We start from the raw sequence: 15348 nt of genomic DNA, 5'->3' as shown, positions 1-15348 counted from the left end.
TTGGTGCGCAGACGGACGCAGAAAGAGCTGGTCAGGGGCCGCAGCCGCCATTTTGTGCACTGCAGCGAAAGCAGCGAAGACATGGCGAAATCGGCTGCCATCATCCCCTTCTTGACAGCGGCGGTAATCTGGATGTACCTGGGCAGCATGAGACTCCAGAGCAGCTGCCGCCCAGAGTACAAGAAGAGGCCGACGCACACTGCGTGCAAGCCCCCGAGCTCCTGGTGCCAAGTGCTCACGGCGGGCGTCCCTCAGGCCGACAGGGACGAAATCCTGAAGTTGCACAACCAATACCGGAGCCAGGTGGCGCAGGGTCGGCTGGAGGGCTACCCCGCGGCAACCGACATGCAAGAACTGCTCTGGGACGACGAACTGGCCGAGGTGGCGCAGGTGCGTGCGCGTGCTGCAGCAGCCTCCGTTGTGGTGTCATCCACTTTTCTGGTCAGGGCCCGCAATGCTCTGATCCCGCCTGCCGTGGTGCCTAATTTCATCATACTTCCAGTAGGCGCCCCAAACGTAGTGCAATGTATCGCTAGCTGTGTTCCATGCCGTAACCAAAGATTCCCCTTACCTGCACCCCCCCCCCCCCCCCATCTTGGGCACTATTTCCCCTGCAGCACTTTGAGAAGTATCTGCATTTTTTCCTGCGTTATTTTACAGTGTTTGTCTCATTAATCCTTACAGGTCGTCGGTATTAATGCACGGCTCAGTGCATTGCTCGTGCATTGCTCCAGCGCTCAGTGACCTTTACCGTGCGAGTATAGACAGGCGACTGCAAAATAAACTGGATGTTGCTATAGTCATTCGAACCTTTATATCTGTAGGTGACTACCTAGTGGACCTTCGTAAGAGCCATAGAGACTTTTCTGTAACAGCCGCAACCGCTATTTCTACCTTCTCTGAGTGTCTGCACCCTCTGAAGATCACCATGAGCTCCCGGTTGAGGGCACTATTCGTTTTCTTGACCTAAAGCTGGTTTCTGTTTGTTGGATGTATATGAGCCCCGAGCTAAGAAGCCCCTATTAACCTTTTCGTCTGCACATACCAGGCTAGTCAAGCGAGGAGTTGTGAAGGCGTGCTTTTCAAATGCAGTTAGCAAGTCCTGCGCATGCCTGATGAAAAGTAGCTTTTGTAAGCAGGTGAACCGCCTCAGAGCAGCAGGATTCGCGAGACACTTATTAGTTTAGTAAGGCTTTCTGACGGGCTAGTTGGTACATATTCATTTCTGGAGGCTGTGCGCTAAAAAAGACGTTCACATGAAAAAGGCGACAACAGGAAAGAAGTGCAACTTTCAACTTTAATGACGACAAAAGAAGCCAGGCGCACTTATATATCACCTGTTATCCAGAGATAAGCTCCATGAGAGAGCGTCAACCTGATCACCAAACACGAGAAAGAGCGAAGGGGCATTTTTCAGTGAGATTAAAAAACTATGAAGGTGATCATATCAACACGTGCCCAGGTATGGGCTAACAACAATGTATTACGACATGAGAATACATATCTGCATGAAAGATGTTAAAGAAAAAGAAGGAGTGGGTAACAACATGAAAATATGAATAACAAAAAATTCTGACAAACAAAGGAAACAAGGAAGACGGGGGAAAAAAACCGTGTAAAGGGCGGCAGAAAAAGTTAAAGGCACATTAAAAATTTTAAAGCCAACTAAAATACATAGGAGCGAATGGTTTGAGAGATTAGATATAACCATCCAAATAGTATAGTTCATTCCTAGAAAGGTTAATAGATGGCGTGCTAACGCACTTGTCTTCTCTTAGGTCAATGAAAAAGGCCTCAATTACTTCTCTCTCAGTCTTGTCTGGGGCCTTAGCTAGAAACTTTGTTTCATTAAACTTGGGGTAGCAGTTTTTGCAATTGTTACAGTGTAACGGAAGGTTACCTCCAGATTTGTTCTTCAGAGTGACGTTGCGCTTGCGGGCGCGCTCATTAAAACATTTCCCGGTTTGCCCCACATACACTTTGCCGCACGTCAGGGGGATCTCGTACGCAACATTGGCAGTGTATTGGGTGTATAAAGTTTGATGTTTGATATTACAGGCCTTCTTAACAAGCTTCTTGGTCACCATCGGACATAATTTTGCTAGTTTGCAGGGAGCCGAAAAAACCAGCTTAACCCCGTGACGAGACGCAACTTTCTTCAAATTGTGCGAGAGACTGTGCAGGTAAGACATTACCTGCACAGGTTTCTGTTCTGTGTCGTGTTTAGATTGGTCTGAATTTTTTATCTTTTTCAAAAGGTTTTCAGACATGCCGTTGACCAGGTGGGCTAGGTAACCTGCAGATAAAATGCGGTAAATCTGGGACTGGAAGCTTTCCCCTATATTGTGGGCGCATGATTTTTCTAATGCGAATTTCATGCAAAGGGATACTATGCCACGCTTGACCAGCTTGGAGTGGGCACTGTCATAATTCAGAAGTGGTTTCTTTGAGCGCGGCTGATAAGCCCAACATACATGCGCATTTGTAAATATAAGTTGAAGGTCCAGAAACTGAAGTCGATCATTTTCGGCCCTCTCATGCGTAAATTTTTGGCCTCTCGATAAAGAACCAAAGGCCGTGAGAGTTTGATTTATAGGTGTATCTGCGGCACAGTGTGTAGGCACATTAAGAAGGATAAGATAGCCGTCGACGTATCGAAAAATACGTGCTATCTCTGTTTCCTTGAAGCTGGCTTCAATGCGATGGTCAAATGACGCCAGAAAGATTTCACATAGGACCGGAGCAACTGACTCACCTATACATACTCCCGCCTTTTGTACGTAAAACTCTTCCCAGAAGCAAATAACAGAAGAATCCAAATAAAACTAGGAGGTCCAGAAATTTATCAGTTGTGACACCAGTGGAATTCTGAAACCTGACTTCGCCATATTCTTCCAAACGTTCTCGGACAGGATCAAACAAAGCGTCGTGAGGTACAGAGTAAAATAAGTCCTCAACGTCAATAGAAAACCCGGTGGAGGCTGACAACTTGCCTCCTTCCAGGACCTGCACGGCTTCCGTTGAGCTTCGAACGCGGTAAGGGTCACCACCAGCTGACTCGGCACGTGTTGATATGATCACCTTCATAGGTTTTTAATCTCACTGAAAAATTCCCCTTTGCTCTTTCTCGTGTTTGGTGATCAGGTTGACGCTCTCTCATGCAGCTTATCTCTGGATAACAGGTGATATATAAGTGCGCCTGGCTTCTTTTGTCGTCATTAAAGTTGAAAGTTGCGCTTCTTTCCTGTTGTCTCCTTTTTCCTGTGAACGTCTTTTTTAGCGCACAGCCTCCAGAAACTTATTAGTTTCGGTCGCTGAGAGCTTGCATCAGCAGGAAAAGGCCAAGAGGACTGTAACTGATGGCGAAGGGGGCAGCAAGGTAGTGGTGGTACCATATATCCACAAGCTGTTACACTCCCTCAAAAAGGTAGCACAAAAAGTTGGAGTGAAGGTGTGTATGTCTGCACCGGAAAGATTGTCCCTCATTTGCAAGGCCACCTGTCCTGACAGCAGTGTTCAGAATAGAGAAACGATTCGGCATAGAAACCCCTTTGTGCCGTGCACCGAGGATATAATCTACAAGATCTCGCTTTCATGCGGCAAGGCGTGCATTGGGCAGTCAGGCAGATGCCTGGTCAAACGAGCACCATGTATGGAAGTTAGGGATGGCGGTTCCGGCAACTTCGCACGGCACTGTCGTGCTCATAAATGCAAGCCTGGTTTTAAAGATTACGAGTTGATTGGCAGAAATGCGGATAGATTAACAAAAGAAATTATCGAGGCCACCGCTATCGAAAGAGCTGGACCTGAAATCTGCGTGAGCAGTCCGTCATTGTCGCAGACAAAGATATGGCATTTTTAGATTCAGGGCAGTATGTCAACCGGTGAAACATGTTGTATTTGCTTTTTAAGGTGGTGTCTAATCTGACACGTATCGTTTTTTCTTCATGTATAATTTCTGTGTGCGCCAAATAAAGCCTTAGTGGAAGTTTAGCGCTTGTGTTTGCCCCCGAGTTCTTGCTGCGCTATGGAACATAACACATATACCCACTGGCCCGAACCATCACCTTGTTAAATTGAGTGCTACATATCAAATGGCATACCCTCAAGAACACCCCACGTTCACCTTAATTAACGGGAGCTTAATTCAATAAAATTAATGGGAATCAAATTAATATTTTATTTTATTATTATTGTTCTCCATTGAAAACCAGGCTAATATCTTTACTGAGGTTCTGCATAAACTACTTACACAAAAAAAAGAAATTTTTCAAGGGAAACAGCATGTGGCCCCTGAAAGGGTTCAGTGGCAGAAATAATTAACCTGTCCTGCATTGTTTTCTATTTTCTCAGGCCCACGCTAACCTCTGCAGACACCAGGATGAATTCCTGGAACACGACGAAATGGAGGACCGCTTCACGACGCAGTTTGAGTATACAGGCCAAAACTTGGCCTGGAGCGGCCAAACGGAGCCCGTTAAAGCGGCCAACTGGACCTTTGCCATCAGCTGGTGGTTCGCGGAGTACAACGACTACTCGCCCAAAGACGTCGCCAAGTATGTGATCACCCGTCATAAGGACACTGGCCACTTCACGCAAGTGATCTGGGCCAGCACGCGCTACGTAGGCTGCGGATACGTCTACTACACGTACAGCAGGGCCGCCATTCCGCACAACCGCAAGTACACGTGCAACTACGGCCCGGGCGGAAACACTGTGACGAGGCCCGTCTACCAGGAGGGCGCCACGTGCAGCGCCTGTCCGGGGACCACCAGGTGCTTCGGCAGCACGGGCTTGTGCGACTGCGCTCACTGCGACGACGGCACTGCGGGCGCCCCTTTTCCCTATTTTTTTATTCTCGTCGTTACGGCTCTCGTGCTGGTGGTAGCCGGCTGTGTCTTCATCTACCGCCGCGTCGGTCCTCCGGGGAGCGGCGCAGATGCGCCACCCGCAGAGCCGGCGGCCGCCGACACGACGGTGCAGTGACAGTGGTGCCACTGGCTCTGCCGCTGTTTCACGCACATCAAAACACTCGAAAATAAAGTGGCGCGTGTATTTAATGCGACATCGTTAAGGCTCCCGTTCCGCAGAAAATCCGCTTTGTCGGCGTTGTGAGCGAAAAAACAGGCGGCTCATCTGCCACCAGGCCACGTGGCCTTTTGACATCATCACAACCTGCCCATCCTGGCAGGCGGCAGCTAATGATTGGTCCCGGGCGACCTGGGTCTCACAGGCACCACCGGTGGCTGTGTTTGAAATAGCCATCGCCTAACCGCTGCACCACTGCGCCAGGAGCGGTACGAGGACCCCCAGCAGCGTATGCGTGTAAAGTAGAGGATGTCCAACTCCGCATATATGGCCATTGAAGCTATCGCGTCATACCCTCATGGCTGAGCTTGTGTCCCCTTCGATTTCCGTCTATCCACTTGTGCGTAGTTCTTAGCTGTGTGTGTCAACCGTCACACTCGGCTGAAAGCTGAGCCCAAAGCTTGAAAAAGCTCAGGGGCTGTTACATGGCAGTAGAAGTTAGAAGGGTGAAAAGCAGGACCTTAACACATACTAACCTAGAACATAATGCTGTCGCTTAATTGATTATACAGCAAGGTAAAAGTAATTTTTATGTAACACAACACGAAATATAGTCTGCCGTAGAATAGCTCTATCAACACAGTGAAGATAAATTGGAAACACGCAAACAGTTAATGTAGCACATCAATAATTACGCTAACGCAGAGGGACATCAGCACCGGACGAACCAGAAGGAAAACAAAAGTTGTATCTTTAGTAAAATCAGTACTGTGCTACAGGTTATAACAAGAGCAAAAAGATCATATCCCTCTGTGGCGCCGCTAACTGCTGGTCAGTACTAGCAGTCGAGTTAATACGTGGCTTAATCTAGCAGGCCTGAATTTGTATGCGCAATTCCCTTCTGTAGAGGGCGCAGTACTTAAAGGGGCTCTGAAACGCCTTCCGAGGAGAGCACATTAACTCACTTAATCACTGCACTGTGCTGCCATGAAAACCAGAGCCAAATAATACTCTTCTACACGCAGAAGACGACCCACAATCACGCGTCAAAGTTGGCGAGACCTTCCCGGCGACCTTTTCATGCTCGCACCCTCCTCCGTCCCCCGCATCTGCGTAGACAAGGTGAGAGGTGGCCATTGGTTAGATTCTTTCAGACGTCAGGCAGCTACCGTGGCCGCGGCCAATAAGCCGCTTATCTCCGGCGGGTCGCGAAGCTCCCCTCCCAGAGTGGGGTCGGCGAAGGATCGCCTGCCTTCCAGCGTGCAAAAAGCAGTGTTGGCGGTAACGCGTTACAAGTGACAGCGTTAGCGGTAACGCGTTCATTTTTTCGGTAACTTAGTAACGTACTCGTTACCATCCGGGAACTTTAGCGGGTAACGTACTTACGTTAACATTTTTCGGTAACGTGAGGTGTCACGTTACTAGTTACTTTTTTGTTCCAGTTATCCCCCACTCCGCCCGCTTTTTTTTAGAAAAAGAAGCGCAGAGCACCCAAATTGATGTTGCAAATAAACAAACAGGTGCTCTCGACGACCTCTGTTGCAGCTCGCATGCATGCCAGAAAATGCTTGCTCTTGACGACGTAGCCAACTAAAAAAAAAAAGGTCAGAACAGCCATGAAACACGAAACCGAACACGCATTCACGTACACGCATTCACACACTTGCTTTCACCTATTTCCCCTTCCCGAACCGCTCGCACACACAACTGTGGAAGAATGCCGAGCATTATTGAACATCACATTTTGCAGAATTGCTGTAAATGTTTTTAGAGTTCAGCGATGTTTTCTTTGTGAAGTTAGAATTGGTGATGAAGTGCCATTTTGTGTTTAATGTTACATTCAGAAAATGGCTTCACCATATGCCACACTTAGAATCCATCGCATGTAACCCTACAGGCAACTTTAGGCCACTATAATATTGCTAAGCTCCTGCACATTTGTGCAAAGTATTCCCGTTAAATCAGGATTTCGCGTAAAATCGTTGTTTGGGCTAGAAGTTTTATGTGAAATATGAGGTTTATGAAATTGTTATCGTGAGTTCTTAGCGCCAAGACGCACTAATTAGTACTTATGACCATGAAGTAACGGCAAAGTGACGTGTGGTGCTTCTTTTCGGTAGCGGTAACGGTAACACGTTAGTTTTTTTTTTGGTAGGTAACGTAGGGCGGTAACGCGTTCCTTTTTTCTTAGCATAACGAGTAACGTATTTAGTTACCTTTTTTTCGGTAACGCCTAAAACACTGGCAAAAAGTGACGAGAGGAGAGGGAAAGGCGCGAAGACGCTGAAATTCAAATTTTAATGACAGATAACTCAGCTTCTACAAAGCGCATTTAAAAAATCCTTGCTGAACACTATTCGTGAAGCGTCGTGCTTCAATATCCCAGGCATGCCGCAACTTTATTAGAGCTCCCTTCACCGCCCCTTTAAACTTGCAGCATTGCTTTACAAACTATGAATTTCGCTCAAAAGCATCTCAAAAGCTGACCTTAAAGGTAAGAGAGGCCCGGCGCGGAATATCGTAAGGTATGGATGTGCTGTTAATTCTTGATGCAACGTGTTAAGGCGTTGTACTGTTCTGTCTTGCTCGTTCAGAAGCGCCGCGCTATTCTGTTGCACCACGGAACCGATCACAGCGGTCACTTTTAATCATCTTATTTTCTGTTCTCATAGAATTTCTCTTATTTGTGCTTACGTTGCGCTGGTGGCCGCACCAGTTACGATGTGTGTGGCCGCGGCATCGTGATCATAATCATAATCATTTGATGGCATCATGCAGTTGACATAGGAATCATGGAAACATTTTTCTTTCCACAATGATGATAAAAGCTATTATTATCAATATAGCCATTCGCAGCTGCAATTGTAGTAGTATCAGTGCGACTGCTGTGCGTTTAAGAAGTAAGTTGCAGCCAGAGCTTGCCACTAACCCATGCTTGACACTGCACTGATATGTTATTCCGGTGTCCTCGAGGTAAATAAATGAAACCTCTGCCATGTAACACAAAGTGATGGCTCCACCACGTGGGAACTGTGTCGCATGGTGCGAAGTTTGAGCGTAACATCGACAGTGGTGTAGCATGACCATTGCCTGTTTGCGCTCAGAACAAGTACGGCCAGTACTAATCGGCCCAAATTTGCGTTTCAGTGAATTTCTTTGTCCGCATCGGCGATGGTATACCGATGGAGGGAAGGCGTTGGTTCCAGTCATTGGCAGTACGAGACATAAAGGAACTAATACAAAGGCTGTTTCGGCAGTGGGGATGATACATAAGAGCATGGTTGGAGTAATAAACCATGCGAAGAAAGCATAACCGAAAATATTTACGGCACTCAGAAAGCAGGAGGAGATCAAGGGTTAACATCATTGCGGGTACGCTTGCTGTTCAAATGTAATTAGACAGGATAAAGCAGACGACACGGTTTTGAATGGTCTCTGGGGTGTTTTCTAAAGTTAGGTTAACCCCAAATAGAGCAGGCATATTCTAATTTCGTCCTTATTAGTGTTTTATACACAAGAAGCTTAACGGGACCAGTTGCAGCAGAGAAGCGATGACGTAAGAATCTGAGTGTGTGCTTAGCGTGGTTGCGTACTTATTGAACACGCGTTTTCGCAGGAAGATTTTGTGTTGTCTGAATCTCTAGGTATTTGTGTGAAGAAACAGACGATAATGGAGTGCCTTTAAGAAAATAACGAGGGGTTTCATCGCGGCTAGAAATACGCGTGCGTTTGCACTTGTAGTGTTAATCTTCATCAGTTGGTCGGTGCTAGATGAAAAAATTGGCTTATGGTCAGTTTGCAAGTATATGCTTCGTTGCAGGGGTTAGTAGTTATTCGATATAACACACAATCATCCGCGAAAGTTTCACATTACACATTACATTGTTCGGAATCTCATTCATATCAATAATAAACAGAAGAGGTGTCAACACAGAACCTCGAGACCTGACAGTCGCCAACGCGATCTTCTGTACTGCGCGTGCTCGACAGTACATTGCACCCACTTCCGGTTTCGCCTCCCGGTTCGTGTCAACGCTTTTTAAATGGCTATTTTGGTTCGAAAACGTCTCAAAACGCAACCTAAAGGCCGCACACTTTCGATGAAAATGATATATGAGTTGTGTGATGTTGATGATTTAAAAAAAAATGAGAAAAATCCGTCAGAAAACTGAAAAACGCTTGAGGTCACTGCGGTAACCCGCATTTGAGGAATGCGAAAGCATTGACGCCTCCTCGTTTCTCTTTGCCCCTCTTTCCCACTCTTTGCTTCACTTGTTCCTTCTCCTCACATTTACTCAATTAAGCACTGATGTAAATTTATCCCATTTCCCAGTTACCACAATTAATTGTCTTACTTAATAAAGTTCCATCAACTGCCCATTTCGAGTTTTCAAACTTGGCGCCGTGCTTCCTTTTTAAATTTGGCGCCACGCGTTGGCTCCTCCCACTTTCCCGATTTTCAAATTTGGCGCCACACGTTGCCCTGGCTCCGCATACCTTTTGAACATGTTTGGCTCTAATTAAGTAATCAACTTATCGACATAATTCTTTTTTTTCTACATCAACCTCACATTATCCTCTTTCGGTTACAACCATTCGTTTCGCGCTACCTCTTCTAAGTTCCTCACAACTGCTGCGGACATGTTTTGCGGACACGACCTTGTCGACATTGGCTAGCAAAGGTTTCGCTTTGAAATTCGAACCGCTGTCTTCCGTTGTGGCATAGAGACTCTATTTTCTTTGCCGCCATTACGCCACGGAATGGTCGCCTTTGGCTGTGCTCTTATCCGTTCCCACAAATAGTCTCGTATTTTTCGCGCAAGTCCAAGACAGAAGATCGCGTGCCGGCGAATGTCAGGTAACCTTGAGGTACGCCGGAAGTAACGGAGGTAGCGGGCTAACCAAAACCATTAACTGAGGCGTATTGCCTACAGTTACAGATGCTACATTTCTATGAACTCGACAAAGGTCGAATTGAGTCCTCTTTTGAGGGAAAGTGAAAAACATCGAGGAAGAGAGTAGGGGACTAGTCAAAGCTTTCGTTCTCAAGATTCGCTCTTTCTCTAGAATAATCAAACCGACCCACGCTCTGTGGTGCAGTTCATTTAAACGGCCTTAGAGAAAACACCTAATCCTGCCTGGTACATACATGGCAATCAGTGTAATTTTAAGCATTAGCAGTTTTACAAGCACTGAATTAAATTTGCCTAGAGGAAGCCTTTGCAGACACACTTGAGGATAAATTTTCCGCCGATAGGAACAGTCCCTCCCTGGGACCCTAGGGTTTAGAGCCTGCCTTGCCCTGCCTTGCCCTGCCCTGCCTTGCCCTGCCTTGCCCTGCCCTGCCCTGCCTTGCCCTGCCTTGCCCTGCCTTGCCCTGCCTTGCCCTGCCTGCCTGCCTGCCTGCCTGCCTGCCTGCCTGCCTGCCTGCCTGCCTGCCTGCCTGCCGCTCATCTCTGAGTGGGGAGACCACTCATCTCTCCTGTGCTGGCTTGTTTACATGCGCACATCCAGAAGCAATGTGTACAGTAGACTTATTAGTTCAAACTTCAAGAAACCAGCGATTTTTGCTTGTCTTATCAAGTGCACTTAAACGGAATACAAGGTTAAATGTGATTTCCTTCATCTTCATCATCATTTTATCAGCCAGACTACGCTTACTGCAGAACAAAGGCTTCTCCCATATATCTCCAGTTAACCATGTCTTGCACCAACTGCGGCCACAATGTCCCCGCATACTTCTTAATCTCATTCGCCCACCTAACTTTCTGCCACCCCCTGCTACGCTTTCTTTCTCTTATAATCCAGTCCGTTACCCTTAAGGACCAGCGGTTATCTTGCCTTCGCATTACATGCCCTGCCCAAGTCCATTTATTCCTCTTGATTTCGACTAGGATGCCATTAACCGGCGTTTGTTTTCTCACACACTCTGTCCGCTTCCGATCTCTTAACGTTAAACCTATCACTGCAGAAGTACTTGCTGTTGGGCTAGTTGGTTCATCATAAAGTTGAATGGCGCTAGGGAACGAACACAGGAAGACACAGAGACGCTCTTTCTGTCTCTGTGTCTTCCTGTGTTCGTTCCCTTGCGCCATTCAACTTTATGAAAACCTATCATTTTCTTTACATTTATTTACATAGCTCGCTGCCTTGTCCTTAACTTACGCTGAACCCTTTTCGCTAGCCTCCACGTTTTTGCAGCGTAGGGGAGTACTGGTGAGATAGAGCTGCTGTACACTTTTCTCTTGAGGCATATTGGTAAACTGCCACTCACATCCACATCAGTGCATATGCTGATGATATTTGCATCTGGGGTTCGGGGCCGACACGTCCTCAAATGCGCGCTAGATTACAACGTGCCATGCCATCTACTTCAAGGCACCTACGGCGTCAGGGTTTGCACTTAGAAGCTGAAAAATGTGCTGTGGTCGTATTCACGCGCAAGTCTGTCTACCGCTACCCGGTAACACTACAAGGAATTGCAATAACATACGTCTCCCACCACAGATTTTTGGGCATTATCATTGACCGCGATCTGTCATGATCAAGGCATATAAATATGCTAAAGAAAAGACTCACTCTTTTTTTCCATGTCCTTATCACCCGCTGACGAAGATTTTTGATGAGCGACCGGACAGCAGTTTTGCACGTGCACTGCGCTGCCATCGATCAGAACTTCCATCAGACTATGCCCTGCCGCATCATCCCTTGCAGCCACTATGGGTGGTGGCTCAGCCTTCAGTATGCCTGCATGTCCCTGGCATACTAAAGAAATCTGCGATGCCAGTTGGCGGACAGAAGTAACTTGCTCTTGCCTACATCTGGTCAGATGTAGGCAATCACTGGACACATTTCATCTGTTCAGGAAAAGGACACCGTATAGTGTTCCAATGGATCCCTTGACACTGCGGGCTCGATGGAAATGAGACCACCGACGCTGAAGCAAGCAGCGCTTTCAGCAGTGGCCTGAGCACAACTGTGCCGTTCTCTAGACAGGACACAACTTGTCTCGTTTCGGGATCTATGAGGAGTGCGACGGCTAGATAATAGGCCCTGCCAGACACTCGACACATCCGCCTAGATCCGACGATGGCCTTTTCTGCTCCTCGCGGAATACCACGCCCTATTGCAAGCTTAATACATAGGTTACGTTTAAACGTCGCCTTCACGCGCAAGTATTTGCATTTAATTGGACAAGCGGACTCCCCGGACTGTTCCACATGTGGCGTGCTCGAGACTGTAGAGCATGTTTTAGTGGCGTGCCCATCACATGCGCAGAAAGACTCATGTTAGCATCTACTTTGAAGTCTTTTTGTCAGCAGGCCCCTTTCGGAGGATTTGCTCCTATAGGCGCTCAGGCCAGGGAGTTCGAAAACTCTACAGGCAACGCGGGCGCTCCCACACTTTTTAAGCGACACGGGCCTTGACTCGCGTTTGTGATGTTAGGAAATGTGCCTTGTCTTTTTCATCTGCCTTCTCTCGTCATCCCCCATCGTGACCCTATTTTTCTCCTCCTCCCCTTCCCCATGCAGAGTAGCAGGCCACAAGTTTTCGGCCAACCTCTCTGCCTTTCCCGTCAATGAACCCTCTCTCTCTTGAAGGTATATGAATAAATCAATAAAAGGTCGCTGACACAGCCCATGAGCAGCTCATGCCACGCTAAAAAGGGTCAAAAAAAGAAAGAAATTATCATTTCGCTCCTTTTTTGGCCCTCTTTGGCATCAAATATTTACGGACCCACGCCGCTGAGTTCTCTATTGTTGTGCACCCCACCAAAACGAGGAAGCGACAACGAACATACGCAGTGCATATAGGCGCTGGTTAAAAAATATCAACTACAATTAAGCAGCACAGCCGCCTGCGATTTCGTTTTGAGCGTTTGTGTAATAATCCGTAAACGAACCACACCTGTACTCAGTGAATGTTGAAAAATCGGGGAAATGTAGCAGCTCGGAGGTAAATAAACTTGATCTGAGGCGCAGGCAGTCTCGCTGGTTCTGCGCTGTGTCAAGAAAGTCCCAACCATTGACTTTGCATCTGCATTAACCATACGTGGCACGTCGCTTATGCCAGGGGAATCCCCTCAGAAAAGTGGCGTGGACGAAGCGAAGTATCCGATGTGGCAAAAGCTCGGGACATGCTACGATCGCGTATAACGCCACTGCGCGCGCTTTCCCTTTCGACCGAGTCACGTGTAGCCGTACGCGGCCTCATGTCACGTGCGGACAGCCACGGCCTTCTGCAGAGAGGGAGAGAGCGAACCCACATAATGCAGTGATTCTCAGAAACGACGGCAAACAAGTGACGCGTTTACTCTTCGGGCACGCTGCGCACGTGGAGAGGAATAAGTTTGGGAAGGTAATTTCGCACTGAGCGGAGCTTACTGCCTGCTCGCGCAAAGCAGTGTCAGTGGGCGGATTACAATGGAAGCGAATTTGAGCGACTCCTCACTCGAATGATTGCATGACTGGATTGAGGGAGTGAATTTCTATTGTACTCAGGTCCGGAAGGTATTGTAATGCTTGATTAAAATGCTTGCAATAAACAGGACCTCTTTCCTTTCTTTATCCATAAATAAAAAAAACAAATCACTGACTCACTCTTTCACTGGTTCGCCGATTGATTGAATGCGTCAGTTAATCTGTACTCTGAGTGAGTGAGTGCGTGAGTGAGTGAGTGAGTGAGTGAGTGAGTGAGTGAGTGAGTGAGTGAGTGAGTGAGTGAGTGAGTGAGTGAGTGAGTGGGCGAGCTATCGATCGGTTCATTACTGATGGTTGATTTTTTATACAGTGACAGCTGCTTGTGGCTCATTCCGCAAAATCACGGCGACATCGCCGTTGTCGTCCGTGCACAACATACCAGATTCGCACTGCACTGCACCCTTCGCTGGCACTTAGCACGATCCCAGCTGTCGCTCAAATTGGCATTATCACAACGGTAAACGTCGAGCGAACTTTTCGTGGCATTTCTACATGCCCGAGTGCGTGTATTTCAATTGATAACTGCCGCGAGCTGCCATGATCTGTACTTCGAGCTGAACAGCGGCTATGGCAATTTCAAGATGGCATTTTAATCAGACAGTAACAGATGAGCGGCCATTCATCTACTTGCGGTGACGTTAAAAGCAATCAATGCGTCCGATTTCCGCCGTCCGTCTCTCCGGGACAATGAATATCTCAAAGCTCGATCCGCAAAACACGTAGTCATCGTGCAGAGCAAAATGTGGCGAACGCCATGAATGACGTTGTGATCCCAAGGGATGCACAATAAGAAATTTGCAGGCCGTCGACGTCGAGCTCTCACCGCATGTCGTGACTTGTTGAGCATATATACCTTTGATTGCCTAGTCAGTGCACATCGTCTCTCAAGCTGCGAGCCATGGCGCGCACTCGCACGAGTACACACAGCTATGCGCATGCAGCGGTGCGCAGTGGGTTCTCCCCGCGGTTGAGCCGAGCCGCTTTCATGAGTGGCCGGCCCCTTTTCCCGAGAAGCCGCCTCCGGCAGGCGCGTGGAACAGCTCAAGCGGGCTTGTTGGACAAACGAACGTAAGCAGCGAAAAATCTGTTGGCGTTGTCACGTGTTAAATAAGGAGAAAGAATGTGACCAAATCGATAGCTGCGTTGCGTTGTCGTCGCCTCATTTCCGCTCTCGCCTCTGACCGCGGGTTTCTCCTGGCGCCCACCACTTCAAGGAATTTTCGAAATAGTGCTTCCTCAATCGTGTGGTCCTTTAGCCACGCGCGCCACCGTAAGTGTAGTAGCAAAAGGCTGACCGGACAAGGCGGTAGTGCTGCCTACTCCTGAAATAGAGAAGGAACAAGCATTGAACGAAAACACAGAAGATACTCCACGAATGTGAATTACATTTCGCGTCACGGAAGAAAAAAAAAATCTCTTGGGCGATCCTCGGTGGTTCGTTCGAATGCGTTAGACTTCTGTTGCTGGTGATTCTGTTGTAGTTCCGCCCCGAGGGTGTGACGCGCAAACGCTAATGCCCATACATGCCGAATTGGTCATTCAGTACTTTACATTCATAGATTGTTGGGAGTCCTCATACCACTCCTGGCGCAGTGCAGCGGTTAAGCGATGCGTCACTGTCCCGGCAGGTGGCTGTTTAAATGGGGCTTGTGGGACCTGCGTAGTTCTTCTTGAGCAACTTCTCGCGACCAATTATTAACTACGGCCTGCCACGGTGTGCATTGTGCTCGCAATCCGGCGGGCAGGCTGCCACTTGTCACAGTTGGCAGGTTGCCATTTCCGCTTGCACAGATTGTTCTAATGCGAACATATTAAAAGAACAAAGAAAACATTGCCTCGT

At 47.7% G+C, this 15348-nt stretch overlaps 1 protein-coding gene across 1 annotated transcript; it reads left to right on the top strand.

The window, feature by feature from the left end:
- On the top strand, positions 1-5014 carry LOC144118319 (scoloptoxin SSD976-like). The gene is made up of 2 exons (XM_077651278.1): positions 1-390; positions 4354-5014. Exons 1-2 carry the CDS (start codon positions 82-84, stop codon positions 4984-4986), a joined length of 942 nt encoding a protein of 313 aa, XP_077507404.1. The 5' UTR covers positions 1-81; the 3' UTR covers positions 4987-5014.
- The last annotated feature ends 10334 nt before the right edge of the window (positions 5015-15348 follow it).

The sequence above is a fragment of the Amblyomma americanum genome, chromosome 2 (assembly GCF_052857255.1).
Source record: "Amblyomma americanum isolate KBUSLIRL-KWMA chromosome 2, ASM5285725v1, whole genome shotgun sequence".
NCBI lineage: Eukaryota > Metazoa > Arthropoda > Arachnida > Ixodida > Ixodidae > Amblyomma > Amblyomma americanum.
The sequence above is the reverse complement of the archived record's forward strand: the minus strand, read 5'-3'. Positions and strand labels throughout refer to the sequence as shown.

Excerpts from the sequence above, each read along its gene's own strand:
- LOC144118319 (XM_077651278.1), top strand. The coding sequence starts at position 82 with ATGGCGAAATCGGCTGCCATCATCCCCTTCTTGACAGCGGCGGTAATC. Across the intron at positions 391-4,353 it reads AACTGGCCGAGGTGGCGCAG|GCCCACGCTAACCTCTGCAG; the intron begins GTGCGTGCGCGT and ends CTATTTTCTCAG.